This window comes from Coregonus clupeaformis, unplaced genomic scaffold (assembly GCF_020615455.1).
Source record: "Coregonus clupeaformis isolate EN_2021a unplaced genomic scaffold, ASM2061545v1 scaf0133, whole genome shotgun sequence".
Classification (NCBI taxonomy): domain Eukaryota; kingdom Metazoa; phylum Chordata; class Actinopteri; order Salmoniformes; family Salmonidae; genus Coregonus; species Coregonus clupeaformis.
In genome coordinates this window covers 247,418-270,700 of record NW_025533588.1, presented here as the reverse complement: position 1 = coordinate 270,700, position 23,283 = coordinate 247,418, and the positions used below count along the sequence as shown (strand labels likewise).

Sequence of the window (23,283 nt, the reverse complement as noted above, 5' to 3'; positions counted from 1 at the left end):
ACACAACAAGTAGGTCACATGGGGGAGTGGCGTTGTGCTGTGAAGTGTTGCTTTATTTGTTTTTTGAAAACAGGTTTGCTGTTCACTTGCGCTATATAAGATGGAAGGGAGTTCCATGCTCTCATGGCTCTGTATAATGCTGTACGTTTCCTTGAATTTGTTCTGGACCTGGGGAATGTGAAAAGACCCCTGGTGGCATGGCTGGTGGGGTAAGCGTGTGTGTCAGTGCTGTGTGTAAGTTGACTATGCAAACAATTTGGAATTTCCAACACATTAATGTTTATTATAAAAACAAGAAGTGACACAGTCAGTCTTTCCGCAACTCTTAGCCAAGAGAGACTGGCTGCATATTATTTATATTAGCCCTCTGATTACAATGAAGAGCAAGACGTGCCACTCTGTTCTGGGCCAGCTGCAGCTTAACTAGGTCTTTATTTGCAGCAATAAGCCTGGACATTAATAAAGATAAGATCAAACTAGAGCCTGAAGGACTTGCTTTGTGGAGTGTGGGGTCAGAAAAGTAGAGCATCTCTTTATTACGAACAGACCTCTCATCATCTTTCACTATTTCCAGAACAGCTACCTTGTTCTTGAACCTCAGGAACTTGACCACTATCGGCCTGGGTCTGTCACCTGGGCCAGTGGTGGGTTTTCCAGTCCTGTGGGCGCGCTCCACCTCAGTCTTCCTGTGGTCCATCTTCAGTTTCTCAGAGATCATTTCCCTCACTTTGTCTTCAGACTACGTCCACGTCTCATGTGGAGATTCTGCAATTCCTTCCACAACCATGTTGTTCCGCCTTGATTGTCCCTCGAGATAATCAGATTTCTCTGTCATTCACATTCAGAACTGATGTCCTCTCTCAATGACTTACAGATTGCGGTCATCTTGCCGTTCTCCTGTTTAAACTCATCGAGCTGACCCTGGGAGAACTGCAAACTGTTCTTCAGGTCCTGGACCTCTCATCAGGTTGTCCATTATTTTATTAGTTGACTCCACCAGTATTTGGACAAAACACTTGAAGCTATGTTCTTGTTGTTGTAACAACTGCTTGTAGAACTCTATTTGGTAGCAATGATTTTGTTGAGTCACTCAGGTATCATTATGAACATACATATAAGACATTGCAAAATGTGTAGAATTGCAGAGAATTAGCTTTAAAAATTCAACATTTTAGGGTACATGTGTTGCGAGGTGGGGGTTTGTTACTACGCCTATAAATAACAATATACATCCTGACCTTTGCCACCTAGGAAATGTGTGTGACCGGACCTTCTCAAATAGTATTTGAGTACCCCTTGGGCTTGGCGATATTGCCTAAAAATCTACTAAATGTTTTTAAACTTATGGGCGACACACGAAATATACACTATATCTACAAAAAGTATGTGGACACCCCTTCAAATTTGTGGATTTGGCTATTTCAGTCACACCCGTTGCTGACAGGTGTATCAAATCGAGCGCACATCCATGCAATCTCCATAGACAAACATAGGCAGTAGAACGGCCATACTGAAGAGCTCAGACTTTCAACGTGGCACCGTCATAGGATGCCACCTTTCCAACAAGTCAGTTCGTCAAATTTCGGCCCTGCTAAAGCTGTCCCGTTCAACTGTAAGTGCTTTTATTGTCAAGTGGAAAGGTCTAAGAGCAACAACGGCTCAGCCGCGAAGTGGTAGGCTAAACAAGCTCACAGAGTGCTGAAGCGCGTAGTGCGTAAAAATCTTCTGTCCTCGGTTGCAACACTCATTACCGAGTTCCAAACTGCCTCCGGAAGCAACGTCAGCACAAGAACTGTTCGTCGGGAGCTTCATGAAATGGTTTTCCATGGCCGAGCAGCCGCACACAAGCCTAAGATCACCATGCACAATGCCAAGCACCAGCTGGAGTGGCCTAAAGCTCGCTGCCATTGAACTCTGGAGCAGTGGAAACGCGTTCTCTGGAGTGATGAATCACGCTTCACCATCTGGCAGTCCGATGGACGAATCTGGGTACAGCATACAATGACATTCTAAACGATCTGTGCTTCCAACTTTGTGGCAACATTTTGGGGACAGCCCTTTCCGGTTTCAGCATGACAATGCCCCTGTGCACAAAGCGAGGACCATAAAGAAATGTTTTGTTGAGATCTGTGTGGAATAACTTGATTGGCCTGCACAGAGCCCTGACCTCAACCCCATCGATGAATTGGAATGCCGACTGCGAGCCAGGCCTAATCGCCCAACATCAGTGCCCGACCTCACTATTGCTCTTGTGGCTGAATGGAAGCAAGTCCCTGCAGCAATGTTCCAACATCTAGTGGAAACCCTTCCCAGATGATCAGAGGCTGCTATAGCAGCAAAGGGGGGACCAACTCCATATTAATGCCCATGATTTTGGAATGAAATGTTCGAAGAGCAGGTGTCCATATACTTTTGATCATGTAGTGTATATCAATATTTTAAAATGTTCTCTAAATAGGCTTTGTTGTACAATGAAACATCAATATACTACATTTCAAACAGTCAGCTATAATCTAATGAGCTCAGGGCATGTAAAATTATAAGCCTTCCACAACTTTATAGTCAAACGTTATCCATATACCAGCAACAGTCATTTTTTACTCTTTTGTCATCCTACTATGATCTGGTTTCATCCAAATATCATCCAATCTGCTGAAATCAAAATTGTATTTGTCACATGCGACGAATACAACAGGTATTGGATACATAATACAGTTTCTTCTTCTGTTTGTTGAGTTTAGTCACATAATTTCTCAATCTGCAGTAAGTCAGAAATGCTTACTTACAAGCCCTTAACCAACAATGCAGAAGAAAGAATACAATTATTTTTTTTACAACAAAAAAAGAAAAAGAAAAAAAAAAAAAAAGTTACTAATAATTAAAGAGCAGCAGTAAAATAACAATAGCGAGGCTATATACAGGGGGTACCGGCACAGTCAATGTGCGGGGGCACCGGTTAGTCGAGGTAATTGAGGAACGGGGGGGCAATGCAAATAGTCTGGGTAGCCATTTGATTAGATGTTCAGGAGTCTTATGGCTTGGGGGTTGAATCTGTTTATAAGGCTCTTGGACCTAGACTTGGCGCCCCAGTACTGCTTGCCGTGCGGTAGTAGAGAGAACAGTCTATGACTAGGGTGGCAATCTTTGACAATTTTTAGGGCCTTCCTCTGACACCGCCTGGTATAGAGGTCCTGGATGGCAGGAAGCTTGGCCCCAGTGATGTACTGGGTCATACGCACTACCCTCTGTAGTGCCTTGCGGTCGGAGGCCGAGCAGTTGCCATACCAGGCAGTGATGCAACCAGTCAGGATGCTCTCGATGGTGCAGCTGTAGAACCTTTTGAGGATCTGAGGGGGAATAGGTTTTGTCGTGCCCTCTTCACGACTGTCTTGGTGTGCTTGGACCATGTTAGTTTGTTGGTGATGTGGACACCAAGGAACTTGAAGCTCTCAACCTGCTCCACTACAGCCCCGTCGATGAGAATGGTGGCGTACTCGGTCCTCTTCTTTTTCCTGTAGTCCACAATCATCTCCTTTGTCTTGATCACGTTGAGGGAGAGGTTGTTGTCCTGGCACCCCACGGCCAGGTCTCTGACTTCCTCCTTATAGGCTGTCTCATCGTTGTCGGTGATCAGGCCTACCACTGTTGTGTCATCGGCATACTTAATGATGGTGTTGAAGTCGTGCCTGGCCATGCAGTCACGCGTGAACAGGGAGTACAGGAGGGGACTGAGCACGCACCCATGAGGGGCACCCGTGTTGAGGATCAGCGTGGCGGATGTGTAGTTACCTACCCTTACCACCTGGGGGCGGCCCGTCAGGAAGTCCAGGATCCAGTTGCAGAGGGAGGTGTTTAGTGCCAGGGTCCTTAGCTTAGTGGTGAGCTTTGAGGGCACTATGGTGTTGAATGCTGAGCTGTAGTCAATGAATAGTATTCTCACATAGGTGTTCCTTTAGTCCAGGTGTGAAAGGGAAGTGTGGAGCGCAATAGAGACTGCATCATCCGTGGATCTGTTGGGGCGGTATGCAAATTTGTGTGATTCTAGGGTTTCTGGGATAATGGTATTGATGTGAGCCATGACCAGCCTTTCAAAGCACTTCATGGCTAGGGATGTTCCATAGTTTGAGTAGAGTAGAATATCAAGTGCATTTTGTGTAGCCTCCTGTAGCTCAGTTGGTAGAGCATGGCGCTTGCAACGCCAGGGTTGTGGGTTCGATTCCCATGGGGGGGCCAGTATTAAAAATGTATGCACTCACTAACTGTAAGTCGCTCTGGATAAGAGCGTCTGCTAAATGACTAAAATGTAAAAATTTCAACTTTTCTGCTGTCTGTGATGATGGAACCAACCTCTTAGCACTTCAGCGCCATTCTCACACTGGTCTGCTGCTGTTGATGCTTCACTTGACAGGTGCGGTTACAACATGTAGTTAAGGCAGGTCAGGATTGGTAGATAACTTTTCGAAACATGGTGCATGTGCTGTGACACAGTTGAGGTGTGCAGAGGTGTGAGATGCCGCATATGCCGATGTTATAACAAAACGCTTATAAAAACTTTACTATACAGGTGTTTCCTATTACACACAAAAAAAAATGCTAATGAATTGCCAAAACAGGATTTATCGCCCAGCCTTAAGTTAGTCCATCCCCATTACGACTGTTTGCTTCCGTTTGGCTCCTAGTGAATACACCCCAGGTGAGAGGATTTCATATAACCAAACCACTGTTAATTTGAAGCAAAGAATCAGCAGTCGGCTGTAGCATTTTCCCCCCAGATGTTTTATACCGTTGAGAATACAGCTTACTTGTCAATGAAGTCATCTGTGCTTTTTTTCTGTATATTGTCTGCGTGGCGGAGGAGCCAGATGATCTCGTCCCGGGCGAAAGAGAGAGCCATGAACACAAACAGAGCCTGTGGAAAAACAACCCGGCCTTTAAACTCAAACACATCTTATTACATTATCACATAAAAAGGGAAGAGAACACTGACGCAAAACACATGAATTGAGGAGTAAACTAAAGTGAATAGGAAATTCCGCAACTCTTGGAGAACAGTGGAAGTTGATTAAAAAAAGCCTTTATCAACTTCCACTGTCCTCCAAGATTTGCTGAATTTCCTCTTCAGACTATCACATATAACATAGATAATGTGTTTTACTTATCGAAGATGACTTGTTAGTGACAGAAGCAAATAGCACACTTATTCAACAATAATGCCCATACATATCCATCGATAGATTAAAAAAGGGGATATTTCTGGGGGTTGGTTTTACCTTTGGGCCCAGCAGTCCAGGCTGGTCAGACAGAACTGTGGCCAACTCTTTCAGGGCAGACCTAAGAAACTTGCGCCTTTCTCTATGCATGGATCCACTGCAATGAATGCAAAATTAATGTTTTATTGACTTAGCATTATGAAAATTATATTGCAAGGCAGTATAAAAAAACTACTGGGGGACAATGAAGAGGATATACTTACGCGTGCGACAGTGCTTGTTCTTTGCATTCTTTGATGTCATTTAGACGTTTATTGTAGCTGGAAAACAATTAACGGTGTTAAAATACTGGAAGATGAAGGGAGTCTTCTGTGCAGATTTACTATGGTACTTTTATTTTGTTATAATGTCTCTCACACACACAATGCTCTCAAGGCTCCAATTACAGTACAACAAAATGTGTCTGAATTAATTTATTATGTCTCTCTCTCTCTCTCGTAAAGTTACTTGGTTCTTACATGTACTAACGACTCAGCTATGATCGAAAATACACTCTGCCCTTGAAACTAATGCCTGAGTTCAAAGTTGCAGCTAGCAGTCTTTCCACACTGAGCTTTCAGAAGAACAAGTTTGGATTTACACAGCATTAAGATGAGACTTGACTTAGAATTCAACAGTCCTGTCGTGTGTGCTAGTTAGATGACATATCTGGCAGGTTCATCACCAGTACTGGTTGAGCAGATTAAACAAAAAATCAAGGGTAAACCCACCAGGAAAAAACATGTTGAATCAATTGTTACAAATCATCTATAACTGTATGTCATGCTTCATAAAGGGTTCATAAATGTGGCTTAACTGTGTGACATAGCCACCAATGTCAAATGTGACGTAACCCACTAAGTAAAATATGACATAAACCTGTGCTTTATAAAGGGTGGCATAAGTACTGCTTAATAAAGGCCTTATGAATCATATTAAATTGACGGTTCACAAAACATTTATAACCCTGTCATGTATCTTGGTAGAGCATTGCAACGCCAGGATACTGGGTTCGATTCCTGGGACCACCCATACGTAAAGATGTATTCACACATGACCAAGTCGCTTCGGCTAAAAGCACCTGCTAAATGTTATATTATATTACTCTAAAACATTTCTAGGATGGCCCAACTTCTTTCCCTCTTGGGTGCATAGTCAATATTTGACCTGACCTCAACTTTCCCCAAAAAGCTGTGCTGAAGGATGACAGCACATGCACAGCAAAAAACTTTGGTGAGGCCTTTTAAAGTCTGTTTACATTTTTTGCCTACTTCTGTTTTTTTCCCCAAATTACAATTTCTCAGTTTGGTTTTTCCAGGTTTCGGATTTCCCCCATTCTTTCAGGTTTTGTCACACTTTTTAAATATAAAAACAACATTAGATTTTCTGTGTTCACAACAATGCTTTTGATGTCTTTGAAAAGTCTTAGAAACCTAGATTTTTGAGTGTAGTTGCTCTTTAATTCAGTGTGCTTGCCCTGCACTGTTGTTTGGATAGAAGGTTTTCTGTAGCGCAGTAATTGCACACGTGATGTTTTCCATATACAGTGATTTGAATTGTGGCCGCCAATGGAATGGGTGGAGTAAAAGAACAGCAACACTCCGTATTATTCAGAGCCCCATGAAATGACACCATACAGTATATACAGTTGAAGTCGGAATTTTACATACACCTTAGCCAAATACATTTAAACTCAGTTTTTCACAATTCCTGACATTTAATCCTAGTAAAAATTCCCTGTTTTAGGTCAGTTAGGATCACTACTTTATTTTAAGAATGTGAAATGTCAGAATAATAGTAGAGAGAATTATTTATTTAAGCTTTTATTTATTTCATCACATTCCCAGTGGGTCAGAAGTTTACATACTCAATTAGTATTTGGTAGCATTGCCTTTAAATTGTTTAACTTGGGTCAAACATTTTGGGTAGCCTTCCACAAGCGTCCCAAAATAAGTTGGGTGAATTTTGGCCCATTCCTCCTGACAGAGCTGGTGTAACTGAGTCAGGTTTGTAGGCCTCCTTGCTCTCACACGATTTATCAGTTCTGCCCACACATTTTCTATTGGATCGAGGTCAGCGCTTTGTGATGGCCACTCCAATACCTTGACTTTGTTGTCCTTAAGCCATTTTGCCACAACTTTGGAAGTATGCTTGTCCATTTGGAAGACCCATTTGAGACCAAGCTTTAACTTCCTGACTGATGTCTTGAGATGTTACTTCAAAATATACACATATTTTTCCTTCCTCATCATGCCATCTATTTTGTGAAGTGCACCAGTCCCTCCTGCAGCAAAGCACCCCCACAGCATGATGCTGCCACCCCGTGCCTCACGGTTGGGATGGTGTTCTTCGGCATTCAAGCACCCCCTTTTTCCTCCAAACATAACGATGGTCATTATGGACAAACAGTTCTATATTTGTTTCATCAGACCAGAGGACATTTCTCCAAAAAGTACGATCTTTGTCCCCATGTGCAGTCCTCTGTAGCTCAGCTGGTAGAGCACGGCACTTGTAACGCCAAGGTAGTGGGTTCGATCCCCGGGACCACCCATGCACACATTTTTTTTATGCACACATGACTGTCAGTCGCTTTGGATAAAAGCGTCTGCTAAATGGCATATTCATTTATTTTATAAACCGTAGTCTGGCTTTTTTATGGCGGTTTTGGAGCAGTGGCTTCTTCCTTGCTGAGCGGCCTTTCAGGTTATGTCGATATAGGACTCGTTTTACTGTGGATATACAGTGGGGAAAAAAAGTATTTAGTCAGCCACCAATTGTGCAAGTTCTCCCACTTAAAAAGATGAGAGAGGCCTGTAATTTTCATCATAGGTACACGTCAACTATGACAGACAAAATTAGAAGAAAAAAAATCCAGAAAATCACATTGTAGGATTTTTTATGAATTTATTAACAAATTATGGTGGAAAATAAGTATTTGGTCAATAACAAAAGTTTCTCAATACTTTGTTATATACCCTTTGTTGGCAATGACACAGGTCAAATGTTTTCTGTAAGTCTTCACAAGGTTTTCACACACTGTTGCTGGTATTTTGGCCCATTCCTCCATGCAGATCTCCTCTAGAGCAGTGATGTTTGGGGGCTGTCTCTGGGCAACACAGACTTTCAACTCCCTCCAAAGATTTTCTATGGGGTTGAGATCTGGACACTGGCTAGGCCACTCCAGGACCTTGAAATGCTTCTTACGAAGCCACTCCTTCGTTGCCCGGGCGGTGTGTTTCGGATCATTGTCATGCTGAAAGACCCAGCCACGTTTCATCTTCAATGCCCTTGCTGATGGAAGGAGGTTTTCACTCAAAATCTCACGATACATGGCCCCATTCATTCTTTCGTTTACACGGATCAGTCGTCCTGGTCCCTTTGCAGAAAAACAGCCCCAAAGCATGATGTTCAACCCCCATGCTTCACAGTAGGTATGGTGTTCTTTGGATGCAACTCAGCATTCTTTGTCCTCCAAACACGACGAGTTGAGTTTTTACCAAAAAGTTCTATTTTGGTTTCATCTGACCATATGACATTCTCCCAATCCTCTTCTGGATCATCCAAATGCACTCTAGCAAACTTCAGACGGGCCTGGACATGTACTGGCTTAAGCAGGGGGACACGTCTGGCACTGCAGGATTTGAGTCCCTGGCGGCGTAGTGTGTTACTGATGGTAGGCTTTGTTACTTTGGTCCCAGCTCTCTGCAGGTCATCCACTAGGTCCCCCCGTGTGGTTCTGGGATTTTTGCTCACCGTTCTTGTGATCATTTTGACCCAACGGGGTGAGATCTTGCGTGGAGCCCCAGATCGAGGGAGATTATCAGTGGTCTTGTATGTTTTCCATTTCCTAATAATTGCTCCCACAGTTAATTTCTTCAAACCAAGCTGCTTACCTATTGCAGATTCAGTCTTCCCAGCCTGGTGCAGGTCTACAATTTTGTTTCTGGTGTCCTTTGACAGCTCTTTGGTCTTGGCCATAGTGGAGTTGGGAGTGTGACTGTTTGAGGTTGTGGACAGGTGTCTTTTATACTGATAACAAGTTCAAACAGGTGCCATTAATACAGGTAACGAGTGGAGGACAGAGGAGCCTCTTAAAGAAGAAGTTACAGGTCTGTGAGAGCCAGAAATCTTGCTTGTTTGTAGGTGACCAACTACTTATTTTCCACCATAATTTGCAAATAAATTCATTAAAAATCCTACAATGTGATTTTCTGGAGAAAAAAAATCTCAATTTGTCTGTCATAGTATACGTATACCTGTGATGAAAATTACAGGCCTCTCTCATCTTTTAAGTGGGAGAACTTGCACAATTGGTGGCTGACTAAATACTTTTTTCCCCCACTGTAGATACTTTTGTACCTATTTCCTCCAACATCTTCACAATGTCCTTTGCTGTTGTTCTGGGATTGATTTGCACTTTTCGCACCAAAGTACGTTCATCTCTAGGAGACAGAACGCGTCTCTTTCCTGAGCGGTATGATGGCTGTGTGGTCCCATGGTGTTTATACTGCGTATTATTGTTTGTACAGATGAACGTGGTACCTTCAGGCGTTTGGAAATTGCTCCCAAGGATGAACAAGACTTGTGGAGGTCTACAATCATTTTTCTGAGGTCTTGGCTAATTTCTTTTGATTTTCCCATGATGTCAAGCAAAGAGGCACTGAGTTTGAAGGTAGGCCTTGAAATACACCCACAGGTACACCTCCAATTGACTCAAATGATGTCAATTAGCCTATCAGAAGCTTCTAAAGCCATGACATTTTCTGGAATTTTCAAAGCTGTTTAAAGGCACAGTGAACTTAGTTTATGTAAACTTCTGACCCACTGGAATTGTGATACAGTGAATTATAAGTGAAATAATCTGTCTGTAAACAATTGTTAGAAAAATTACTTGTGTCATGCACAAAGTAGATGTCCTAACCGACTTGCCAAAACTAGAACAAGAAATTTGTGGAGTGGTTGAAAAACAAGTTTTAATGACTCCAACCTAAGTGTATGTAAACTTCCGACTTCAACTGAGGGAAAAAAGTATTTGATCCCCTGCTGATTTTGTACGTTTGCCCACTGACAAAGAAATGATAAGTCTATCATTTTAATGGTAGGTTTATCTGAACAGTGAGAGACAGAATAACAACAACAAAATCCAGAAAAACGAATGTCAAAATTTTTATTAATTTATTTGCATTTCAATGAGGGAAATAAGTATTTGACCCCATCTCAATCAGAAAGATTTCTGGCTCCCAGGTGCCTTTTATACAGGTAACGAGCTGAGATTAGGAGCACACTCTTAAAGGGAGTGCTCCTAGCCTCAGCTTGTTACCTGTATAAAAGACACCTGTCCACAGAAGCAATCAATCAGATTCCAAACTCTCCACCATGGCCAAGACCAAAGAGCTCTCCAAGGATGTCAGGGACAAGATTGTAGACCTACACAAGGCTGGAATGAGCTACAAGACCATCGCCAAGCAGCTTGGTGAGAAGGTGACAACAGTTGGTGTGATTATTCGCAAATGGAAGAAACACAAAATAACTGTCAATCTCCCTCGGCCTGGGGCTCCATGCAAGATCTCACCTCGTGGAGTTGCAATGATCATGAAAACGGTGAGGAATCAGCCCAGAACTACACGGGAGGATCTTGTCAATTATCTCAAGGCAGCTGGGACCATAGTCACCAAGAAAACAATTGGTAACACACTATGCCGTGAAGGACTGAAATCCTGCAGCGCCCGCAATGTCCCCCTGCTCAAGAAAGCACATATACAGGCCCGTCTGAAGTTTGCCAATGAACATCTGAATGATTCATAGGAGAACTGGGTGAAAGTGTTATGGTCAGATGAGACCAAAATGGAGCTCTTTGGCATCAACTCAACTCGCAGTGTTTGGAGGAGGAGGAATGCTGCCTATGACCCCAAGAACACCATCCCCATTGTCAAAAATGGAGGTGGAAACATTATGCATTGGGGGTGTTTTTCTGCTAAGGCGACAGGACAACTTCACAGCATCAAAGTGACGATGGACGGGGCCATGTACCGTCAAATCTTGGGTGAGAACTTCCTTCCCTCAGCCAGGGCATTGAAAATGGGTCATGGATGGGTATTCCAGCATGACAATGACCCAAAACACACGGCCAAGGCAACAAAGGAGTGGCTCAAGAAGAAGCACATTAAGGTCCTGGAGAGGCCTAGCCAGTCTCCAGACCATAATCCCATAGAAAATCTGTGGAGGGAGCTGAAGGTTCGAGTTGCTAAACGTCAGCCTCGAAACCTTAATGACTTGGAGAAGATCTGCAAAGAGGAGTGGGACAAAATCCCTCCTGAGATGTGTGCAAACCTGGTGGCCAACTACAAGAAACATCTGACCTCTGTGATTGCCAACAATCAATCAATCAATCAATTTTATTTTATATAGCCCTTCTTACATCAGCTAATATCTCGAAGTGCTGTACAGAAACCCAGCCTAAAACCCCAAACAGCTAGTAATGCAGGTGTAGAAGCACGGTGGCTAGGAAAAACTCCCTAGAAAGGCGAAAACCTAGGAAGAAACCTAGAGAGGAACCAGGCTATGAGGGGTGGCCAGTCCTCTTCTGGCTGTGCCGGGTGGAGATTATAACAGAACCATGCCAAGATGTTCAAAAATGTTCATAAGTGACAAGCATGGTCAAATAATAATCAGGAATAAATCTCAGTTGGCTTTTCATAGCCGATCATTAAGAGTTGAAAACAGCAGGTCTGGGACAGGTAGGGGTTCCATAACCGCAGGCAGAACAGTTGAAACTGGAATAGCAGCAAGGCCAGGCGGACTGGGGACAGCAAGGAGTCACCACGGCCGGTAGTCCCGACGTATGGTCCTAGGGCTCAGGTCTCTCAGTTGGCTTTTCATAGCCGATCATTAAGAGTTGAAAACAGCAGGTCTGGGACAGGTAGGGGTTTCGTAGCCGCAGGCAGAACAGTTGAAACTGGAATAGCAGCAAGGCCAGGCGGACTGGGGACAGCAAGGTGTCATCATGCCCGGTAGTCCTGACGTATGGTCCTAGGGCTCAGGTTCTCAGAGAGAAAGAGAGAACGAGAGAATTAGAGAGAGCATACTTAAATTCACACAGGACACTGGATAAGACAGGAGAAGTACTCCAGGTATAACCAACTAACCCCAGCCCCCCCGACACATAAACTACTGCAGCATAAATACTGGAGGCTGAGACAGGAGCGGTCCGGAGACACTGTGGCCCCATCCGAAGAAACCCCGGACAGGGCCAAACAGGAAGGATATAACCCCACCCACTCCGCCAAAGCACAGCCCCCGCACCACTAGAGGGATATCCCCAACCACCAACTTACAATCCTGAGACAAGGCCGAGTATAGCCCACAGAGGTCTCCACCACAGCACAAACCAAGGGGGGGGTTTTGCCACCAAGTACTAAGTCATGTTTTGCAGAGGGGTCAAATACTTATTTCCCTCATTAAAATGCAAATCAATTTATAACATTTTTGACATGCATCTTTCAGGATTTTTTTGTTGTTATTCTGTCTCTCACTGTTCAAATAAACCTACCATTAAAATTATAGACTGATCATTTCTTTGTCAATGGGCAAACGTACAAAATCAGCAGGGGATCAAATACGTTTTTCCCCTCACTGTATATATTCTACAAACCCTACTGAGTACTCCCTACAATACCTTCACTGCGGCACCCAAGATAGTTTTTGTTCTATAAGCCAATATGTATTCCATAAACAGTGATCCGCATTGGGGGCATTTATATGACCTTGGAACATGTTTTAAAACCCACAGTTAATGCAAATGTCACTTAAACATGAACAAATATGAATCATTGTTAATGTTTAGACAATTATTTTTCATATAACATTAATAAATACAGGTTGTTGACACTTTTAAACTATTATGAGGGAGACTTTAAATTTAGCAAATTTCCAAATTTGTGACCCCGAAGTACTTTTTTTAGTGTTGGTGACGAGACGCTGATCAAGCAAATCAAATGCCCAATTGTGGTGCCACCGGACAGCGAAAAACAATTAAGTTAACCTTTATTTATTGTAATTAAAATTTGCTTGTAGTAGTTAAGTGTTGAGTTAGATGACATACTGTAGCTACCTGTCGTTATTTCAAATAATTTCGGTGACATCACAGCAATTGTTCTCCCGAGTGGCGCAGTGGTCTAAGGCACTGCATCGCAGTGCTAGCTGTGCCACTAGAGATCCTGGTTCGAATCCAAGCTCTGTTGTAGCCGGCTGCGACCGGGAGACCCATGGGGCGGCGCACAATTGGCCCAGCGTCGTCCAGGGTAGGGGAGGGAATGGCCGGCAGGGATGTAGCTCAGTTGGTAGAGCATGGCGTTTGCAACGCCAGGGTTGTGGGTTCGATTCCCACGGGGGGCCAGTATGAAAAATAAAAAAAATATGTATGCACTCACTAACTGTAAGTCGCTCTGGATAAGAACGTCTGCTAAATGACTAAAATGTATGCATGTGTTATGAATGACCAAAGGTGTCTGACTTTAAATGAAGTATTACAGGACACTACATTAAGTGTCAATAAATAGGTTATTAACGTTCTTCTGATTTATGAAGGTGCTCTCATGATCCACAGGTTACTGTAGGATGTGAGGGGTATTTAAATGGGTTGATGGACCTGCAAAGCTTGTGTGTGTGTGTCAAAGCCAAGATGATTTGGCTTAGTCCAACCTGAGACCACCGCACCAGGTATTCCTCTTGTGTTCCCATGCTGGTGAACAGTACTTGATTACAACCTGTTATAATGGTGCCAACCTTTTGTGGCTGATCTTTCAGCGGGGGAGTGGGTGACTGTGTCAAAGACCTGATGGGCCCAACACTGCACGGTATGGCTCGTTTTTGTTGTGTGCAAGTTTGTGTACTGAGGAACATGTAACTTGGTTGCAGAAGAAAGCCACTTTCAATTTCTTTAGGTTGGGTGCTTTCATCAAGGTAAGTGTTTCTTGGTGTAAGCCTGGGATATCAATAATTCAATGCTGGCCTTTGTGGAAGTGACCATATAATTCTATAGGAGTGACCTTACTGAGTAAAGTATGTCATCGTCACTAGTTAACACAGTAAAAAAGTAATAATTATGGCTAAATCCTGCCCATTTCCACAATTTATCGTCTTAAAGTTTTATTTTAAACTAATGAAGGCCAAGTTTGATTTGGGCGGAAGTGTCTGGGAACAAGATTAGGTGTAACGTGACTAACATGACTTCTTTTAGAGCGTATTCCAATCCGTTGACCCAACATTACCCTTTATAAAGCAAATGTTTATCACATTCGACATAGTGGGTTACGTCACATATTGACATTGGTGATTATGTCACACAGTTATAAATCACGACATACGGTTATAGATACTTTGTAACACATTTGTGTGGTGCTTATGAAGGCATTATGAAGGCTTTATGAAGCCTTTATAAGCTGAACGTCATTTAACACGGGACCAAAATGGTCAACTAAAACTTAACCTAAAACTACAAAAAAACTACAACTAAAAAGAAATGGGTCTCTTGTGTAAAAACTAAATCAAAACAGGGATTGAAAACTAAACTGAAACTTAACTTAAATGAAAAGTGAAAATAGTATAATAACCTTGGTACAGATGACTTTGGACTGATACTTCAAATTCAGCATGAAAAAAATAAATACAAAATAAATAAATGTTTCAATGGTATTTAAAAGGTTTCAATGGTATTTACGACTTGTATCAGTCCTAGAAAACAAAACATTTACAAGATATACTTAATGAATCCTCCTGCAGTTCCTCATAAGAAAGGCACAGAGAGGGGTGTATTCTGAGTGGTTTGAGGGTGGTGTGTGGTGTGTTGTGTGTTGGCGAGAGGCTTACCCACGGATGTTGACGAACAGGTCCTCACAGGCCTTGTGGATGTGGAAGACCTCATCCCTGAAGAGACAGAGGCAGGTGCTGCTCTGGAGGGCCAGCTTCCACAGGCTCAGCGCTGCTGGGTCAGTATTCAGCACCGCGTGGCACAGGACGAACCCGACTTGCGGAGGGACGGGAGGTTAGTTCAGTAAAAACTGCTAAATGCTGCACTAAAATTGCAAATATAGTAAGAACATTTGGGTATTTCTTGTGACTGGTATAAAACAAGATTTTGGAGCCAGGATCTAGTTTTAAGTAAGTAAGCAAGCCTTGGACAAGTAAAGACTTGTCCGAGCTAGAACAGCCCATTGGGGCAGGAGCCTATCTCCTGTTAATGTAGCGCGAGACAGGTTGATGTATAAGTACACCCCCTGGACAGGACACTAGTCTGTCGCACGGCCTTACCCCCAATCGCTCTCCTTATTGCGGAGTGCCAAGCAGAGGCATGAAGTCACATGTTTTGGTGTGACTTGACCGGGGATCGAACCCCCAACCATCCAATCTCAGGGCAGACACTAAGCACAAGGCCACTGAGTTGGTCTAGTTTTAAGCCAGGACCCAAAATGAATCCTCCCTGACCAATGTGAAACATTGTGTTAACTCAATAACTTGAGCAGTAAACTTACACACAATCCATTTCTCCATACAGTCTAAGGAGAGGTATTCACAGGGCATCTAGAACAGAGACCAGAGGTTTGTCAGGATAAATGCAATTCAAATCAATTCACAGATGAAGTTTGAACTGAAAATATATTATTGGCCTGCTAATAATGTGGACTATAAAAACAGCTTGTCCAAAACATCTATGAACACAATTTTCCAAATGGAAGAGCTGGCTACTACATTTACAGAATGAGTAGAATAAATGGTAGAACACATGGCATGTCAACCAGATAAGGTGCTGGATGGGTGAGAGGTGTTAACTGATTGGTGTGAAGGTGGGTTTAGTATCAGTTTAGTAGTTGTAGGGGCCTAGGGAGTTGACTGGGCAGTGGGCACTGACTGTGTCTGACTGGGCTGGGTTGAGCATGGTACTGGGGGCGCTAATCAGGCTCAGAAGCTGGGCGTTCCTCCACTGGTCTGCGGACAGGTTCCTCCTGGGGTAGACCATCTGCAGCGAGATGAGTGCGTCTGACAAAGACTGCATCGCCATCGGAACAGAAAGAGAAGGAGATTAATTGGAGGTACAGTGGATTGCGAAAGTATTCACCCTCCTTTGCATTTCCCCTATTTTGTTGCCTTACAACCTGGAATTAAAATGGATTTTGGGGGGATTTGTATCATTTGATTTACACAACAGGCCTACCACTTTGAAGATGCAACATATTTTTTATTGTGAAACAAACAAGAAATAAGACAAAAAAACTGAACTTGAGCGTGCATAATTATTCACCCCCCCCAAAGTCAATACTTTGTAGAGCCACCTTTTGCAGCAATTACAGCTGCAAGTCTCTTGGGGTATGTCTCTATAAGCTTTGCACATCTAGCCACTTGGATTTTTGCCCATTCTTCAAGGCAAAACTGCTCCAGCAACATCAAGTTGGATGGGTTCCGCTGGTGTACAGCAATCTTTAAGTCATCCCACAGATTCTCAATTGGATTTTTAAATGTTTCCCCTTAAACCACTCAAGTTTTGCTTTAGCAGTATGCTTAGTGTCATTGTCCTGCTGGAAGCTCAATTTTAGTCTCATCTGACCAGAGTACCTTCTTCCATATATTTGGGGAGTCTCCCACATGCCTTTTGGCGAACACCAAAAGCAATGGCTTTTTTCTGGCCACTCTTCCGTAAAGCCCAGCTCTGTGGAGTGTATGGCTTAAAGTGGTCCTATGGCCAGATACTCCAATCTCCGCTGTAGAGCTTTGCAGCTCCTTCAGGGTTATCTTTGGTCTCTTTGTTGCCTCTCTGATTAATGCCCTCCTTGCCTGGTCCCTCTCTTGGCAGGTTTGTTGTGGTGCCATATTCTTTAAATTTTTTAATAATGGATTTAATGGTGCTCCGTGGGATGTTCAAAGTTTCTGATATTTTTTTATAACCCAACCCTGATCTGTACTTCTCCACAACTTTGTCCCTGACCTGTTTGGAGAGCTCGCTATGTTTCCGCTTGCTTGGTGGTGCCCCTTGCTCTCTGGGGCCTTTCAGAACAGGTGTATATATACTGAGATCATGTGACAGATCATGTGACACTTAGATTGCACACAGGTGGACTTTATTTAACTAATTATGTGACTTCTGAAGGTAATTGGTTGCACCAGATCTTATTTAGGGGCTTCATAGCAAAGGGGATGAATACATATGCACGTACCACTTTTCCGTTATGTATTTTTTAGAATTCTTTGAAACAAGTACTTTTTTTAATTTCACTTCATCAATTTGGACTATTTTGTGTATGTCCATTACATGAAATCGAAATTAAAATCAATTTAAATTACAGGTTGTAATGCAACAAAATAGGAAAAACGCCAAGGGGGATGAATACTTTTGCAAGGCACTGTATTTCTGGCTGCTGACCATTTCTACAGGAATTTACTTGGTAGTTAATAGGAAATTGTGGACATTTCTTACATGGTGGCATCTATGCCATATATGTAATAAAGTGCTATCTATTTTTCGTTTGTATATTAGTGTTACTGAGGAATATATTCACAGACGTCTAGTGTCTCACCTTCCCATGAGGGACAAACTCTTCCATCATCTTTTTCAGAGGATTCTCATAGTCCACGATCATTTGGCCCAGCCTTGGGTATTCCCTGTCACTGGGCGCGGAGGAGAGAAAGAAAAACACAGTCAAAAGACATCACATAATACATTTCACAGAGGATAGTCCTGCTCATAGCTCTAGCTGTACCTGGCCCCGTGTGTCATTTCATGGGCGTAGTTGTAGAGTCCAATGATTGCTTTCCGCTCTTCAATACGGGACAGTAACATCATTAGTGTAGTGTAGGTGACAACTAAGTCAAGGTAGTTCTTGGTGAGGTCAAAGTTAACCGTCTATAAAGACAGAATGAAAAACTTTAGTTAGCTTTGATTAGGATTATAGAAAAAGGTATAATCTCTTGAGGAGATTTGAAGAAGAAAAAAAAGTGTTATACCAAATAAAGGGAATTGTGGAAAGATGAATACTTACAACATCAAAGAAAACCTGGCAAGCGTCAATAGTGTTCAGCAATTCAGAAACATGGTCCTAGAAGAAATATAAAATTCATACTGTAACACTCATGTCTGGATTGTACAGGTGCAACATAGCTAAATTGTATAGGGTTGTACAGGTGCAGCATTTTCTACCACTATTCAGAATAATGAAGAAATGGCTACTCAGACATTAATCTAGCCTAATTAGCACATCTATAAAGCATATTACATTATGCTTATTATTACATTAATATACCTATCAAGTAGTTTAAAAAATGAATTTCCTTACCTTGAATTCCATGACATCCACAAATGTGAAGTAATATAGAGCTAGATTCTTTAGTATTTCAGACTTTTCTTTTTGAAGCTGTGTAAGCTGTTGCTGTAAATGTAGAAGAAACAACTTGTTAGGTCTCTCAAGGAGCATGTCAAGGTAGTCAAGTCAAACTTATCTGAAAGGTTCACTTCTTTCACCAGCAGTAAAACACCATGTCATTCTACTGGTTTGATGGTTGACATTTTACGGCACTATTATTTTGACAAAAGGTTCACTGATTTCTATGTTTCATTGCATATCTAACTTTTGAATTTTGCCAATGACCTCTTGAGTTGAGTAAACCATTTGTCAAATTGTACATGAACCTTGCATTAAGTTTAGACAGTTTTAGTTTTACTACACCAGTAAGCCTTTGGTACCATCTCCCAGATCTTATTAGCTAATGACTTTGTGACAAGAATGCACTGTAGTGAACCCGTAGGTACTGAGTGACTATCCAGTATTTTCTAAAGGATGGTTTATAGTTGTGGTATGTATGACTCCAATATTACCATGAGCTATGCTTTATTGCCAAATCGAGACTAAATATTGGTCTATGTTTATCTAAATCAGCTCTAGCATTAGCTATATACAAGTATTCATTGTATTCTCTTAAATATATTATAGGACTGTCTTGTATGTCAGTAAAATGTTATAATGTTAATGCACCGATAAGTATGTTTGCTCTGAAGATAGTAAGTCATTTGAGGCGGTTAGGTTAACCAGAATACCCATGCCCCATATTACATTTCATGGAAGACCAATACAATAAAAACATTTTTCATTATTAATTCTAAACTTTTCTCTTCTGCAAAAATCAAAATACATTCTTAGTTGTTACATTTTCACGTGAACAATGCTCCAATCAAAATCTTAACCATACAATTCAATATTAGATTTTTTAGCTCGGCCAAATAGTTCTGACATAATATTGCCTCAGAGTTTAATAGCATGAGGGTAAAGGGGTTTAGCTTTTACATCTTTTCAAGACAAATTAGCAAGAACAAGTTTTTTTGTATTTGCATGTGCTACTTTCCCCACTGATAAACTGTGTTTACACAGCAAGCTCAATTCTAATACTTTTTTCCCACTAATTGCTCTTTTGACCAATCACATTAGATCTCCTACATCAGCTCTTTTTCAGAGCTGATCTGATTGGTCAAAAGACCAATTAGTGGCAAACATATCAGAATTGAGCTGCCTGTGTAAACACAGCCTTAGGGTTAGTGTTACACAGGCAGCTCAATTCTGATATTTTTGCCACTAATTGGTCTTTTGACCAATCAGATCAGCAAAATATCAGAATTGGGCTGCCTGTGTAAACGCTGCCATAGAGGCCTAGATTGTATTGTATATGTGTAGTCTAATTGGTAAGAATAATGACAGAGATGATTCAAATAGAATGGTTTAATGACCAGATAACCTAGTAATGTTTAGATGCACTATAATAATAATAATAATAATAATAATAATAATAATAATAATAATAATAATAAGCCATTTAGCAGACGCTTTTATCCAAAGCGACTTACAGTCATGTGTGCATACATTTTTACGTATGGGTGGTCCCGGGGATCGAACCCACTACCCTGGCGTTACAAGCGCCATGCTCTACCAATTGAGCTACAGAGGACTAGGCTATACGAAGGAATCCAAGAGCTGAAGAAGAATTAAACTACATTAAACTGATTTCCCCCCTGAACCTAGATGGTCTGATTGGTCAAAAGACCAATTAATGGCAAACATATCAGAATTGAGCTGCCTGTGTAAACGCAGCCTTAGGGTTAGTGTTACACAGGCAGCTCAATTCTGATATTTTTGCCACTAATTGGTCTTTTGACCAATCAGATCAAATGAAACAACTTAGATTGCTTTGCATAGTCTATCAGAATAAGAAGCAATAGGCTAGATGAGAACTAAAACTGTTCCACTACAAAAAGGCAGACTAAGCAAAGCTAAGCAAAGCAAAATGGGATTCCAAATAGTACAAACTTACCAATAAGAACAATCCAGAAAAAGCCAAGTTAAGCATGCAAAACATTGAACAAAAACAAAGAAAGAAACATAAGGGACATATTGACACAGTTAAGCTCCATCATTCCAATAGACAGTTAGCTACACATTTCACACAAACACAACAAAGGCAAATAGTAAAAAGTAGCATATATATGACAACACAAATGTACAGTATACATAACGTACATACGGTATGACTATGTGATCATAAATTTAAAAGTTACACTTTTTAAATGATGAGAGACAATTTCCTGGGACACCATGGCTAGAATCATTTTCATGAGTGCACAAAACATTATGAACACCTGCTCTTTCCATGACAGACTGACCAGGTGAATCCAGGTGAAAGATATTATCCCTTATTGATGTAAATTGTTAAATCCACTTCAATCAGTGTAGATGAAGGTGAGGAGACAGGTTAAAGAAGGATTTTTAAGCCTTGAGACATGGATAGTGTAATGTGTACCATTCAGAGGATGAATGGGTAAGACAAAAGATTTAAGTGCCTTTGAACGGAGTATGGTAGTAGGTGCCACACACACCGGTTTGTGTCAAGAACTGCAACGCTGCTGGGTTTTTCATGCTCAACAGTTTCCTGTATGCATCAAGAAGGTGTTCTTAATGTTCTGTACATTCAGTGTATTTAAATTTAGCAGATGCTCTTATCCAGAGCGACTTACAGTAGTGAGTGCATACATTTTCATACTGTTCACCCGTGGGAATCGAACCCACAACCCTGGCGTTGCAAGCGCCATTGCTCTACCAACTGACTACATGGCAGTTACTGCCTCTGAACACTCACAGACAAAATCAATAACATTTATAACATTAATACAATATTTTGTTACACCAACTAGGCCTACTACATAAATAAGGAAGGTCATTTGAATAAACTTAAAACAGAACTTACATTATTGTTTCGTGTCTCTATTGCTGGGAATTTCCGTACGATAAACTTAACCGCCGACTCCAAGTTTTTGTCTACCAGGTATGACGGCTTTGCTTTGGGGTCCCCGCATGCCTAAAGTGGAGAGGGAACAGAACAAGAGAACAGAAACAGCTAAAAATGCTACAGCTACAGCAGTCATCTTTGAATACTGGCTGATTCTCATTGAGCGCCATTGTTAATCAAATAAGAAGGTTGTTAATGAAGTGCATGATTGACAGGATGAACAGGCAGAGTGAAAAGGGTTTGATTTTAGCTGAAAAATGGAGTGAGCAAATAGAGAGAGGAAAAAAAGAGAACAAACATTCTACGCAAGGTCTCCTGTTTAGGTCTTGTAATTATAAAATGCCAACTGGAATCAATAGGTTAAATGCAGTTTGTTTTGTCCTAAATTATGATCAGTTTTCCATTGGGCAGCTCTCCACAAAGGGGATTGTTCTTAAAGGGGAAGTATACCTAAAACCAAACATTTCACAAGTGATTCCATACATTGAAGATAGTTAGGTGGAGTTAAGACTTCTCCCCTTGCAGCCTAGAACTGGAAAGCTGCAAAAACGGGTCACGTGATTCATGATGTTTCTTTGTGCACTACCAACTCTGCTCTGTTGTCAGTCAAAGAGCTATTGTAGACTAATTCTTTATTTAATTGAAAGCATACGACCAAATTAGCTACTTTAAATCAAAAGCAGCATTGGTTTTGAGTCAGGAAATGTATACCTTTTCACTTAAAACTACTGTGATTATTTTATGTGGCCGACTGCAGCAACAGCGGAGATGGGTAACAACTGCGCATGTGCGCTCTTGTGGGGCAATTCGGAAAGTATTCAGACCCCTTCCCTTTACCAAAAAAATGTCTGCAGCATTGAAGGTCCCCAAGAACACAGTGGCCTCCATCATTCTTAAATGGAAGAAGTTTGGAACCACCAAGACTCTTCCTAGAGCTGGCAGCCCAGCCACATTGACCAATCGGGGGAGAAGGGCCTTGGTCAGGGAGGAGGTAACCAAGAACCCGATTGTCACTCTGACAGAGCTCCAGAGTTCCTCTGTGGAGATGGGAGAACCTTCCAGGAGGACAACCATCTCTGCAATCAAGCCTTTATGGTAGAGTGGCCAGACGGACGCCACTCCTCAGTAAAAGGCACATGACAGCCTGCTTGGAGTTTGCTAAAAGGCCCCTAAAGGACTCTCAGACCATGCGCAACAAGATTCTCTGGTCTGATGAAACCAAGATTGAACTTTTTGGCCTGAATGCCAAGCGTTATGTCTGGAGGAAACCTGGCACCATCCCTACGGTGAAGCATGGTGGTGGCAGCATCATGCTGTGGGGATGTTTTTCAGCGGCAGGGACTGGGAGACTAGTCAGAATCGAGGGAAAGATGAACAGAACAAAGTACAGAGAGATCCTTGATGAAAACCTGCTCCAGAGAGCTCAGGACCTCAGACTGGGGTGAAGGTTCACCTTCCAACAGGACAACGACCCTAAGCACACAGCCAAGACAACGAAGGAGTGGCTCCAGGACAAGTCTCTGAATGTCCTTGAGTGGCCCAACTAGCGCCCGGACTTGAACCCGATCGAACATCTCTGGAGAGACATGCAAATAGCTGTACAGCGACGCTCCCCATCCAACCTGACAGCGCTTGAGAGGATCTGCAGAGAAGAATGGGAGAAAGTCCCCAAAGCCAAGCTTGTAGCGTCATACCCAAAGAAGACCAAGTTTGTAGG

At 42.1% G+C, this 23,283-nt stretch overlaps 1 protein-coding gene across 7 annotated transcripts in view; it reads right to left on the bottom strand.

Annotated features, from left to right (window-relative positions):
• The window catches only part of LOC121555906 (nck-associated protein 1-like), a 51,097-nt gene that overhangs the window by 15,579 nt on the left and 12,235 nt on the right, over positions 1–23,283 (bottom strand). For 3 of the 7 annotated variants that reach the window (XM_045213638.1, XM_045213639.1, XM_045213641.1), the window contains 12 exons: positions 21,525–21,635; positions 18,572–18,664; positions 18,278–18,334; positions 17,999–18,141; positions 17,816–17,906; positions 16,156–16,293; positions 15,779–15,827; positions 15,117–15,273; positions 14,861–14,887; positions 5,474–5,530; positions 5,271–5,367; positions 4,803–4,909 (listed from right to left, as the gene is read on the bottom strand). In XM_045213638.1, the coding sequence (XP_045069573.1) occupies positions 4,803–4,909; positions 5,271–5,367; positions 5,474–5,530; positions 14,861–14,887; positions 15,117–15,273; positions 15,779–15,827; positions 16,156–16,293; positions 17,816–17,906; positions 17,999–18,141; positions 18,278–18,334; positions 18,572–18,664; positions 21,525–21,635 (1,127 nt within the window). The remainder of the gene's footprint in view (positions 1–4,802; positions 4,910–5,270; positions 5,368–5,473; positions 5,531–14,860; positions 14,888–15,116; positions 15,274–15,778; positions 15,828–16,155; positions 16,294–17,815; positions 17,907–17,998; positions 18,142–18,277; positions 18,335–18,571; positions 18,665–21,524; positions 21,636–23,283) is intronic. The other 4 variants (XM_045213642.1, XM_045213643.1, XM_045213640.1 and 1 more) reach the window with 3 other exon arrangements.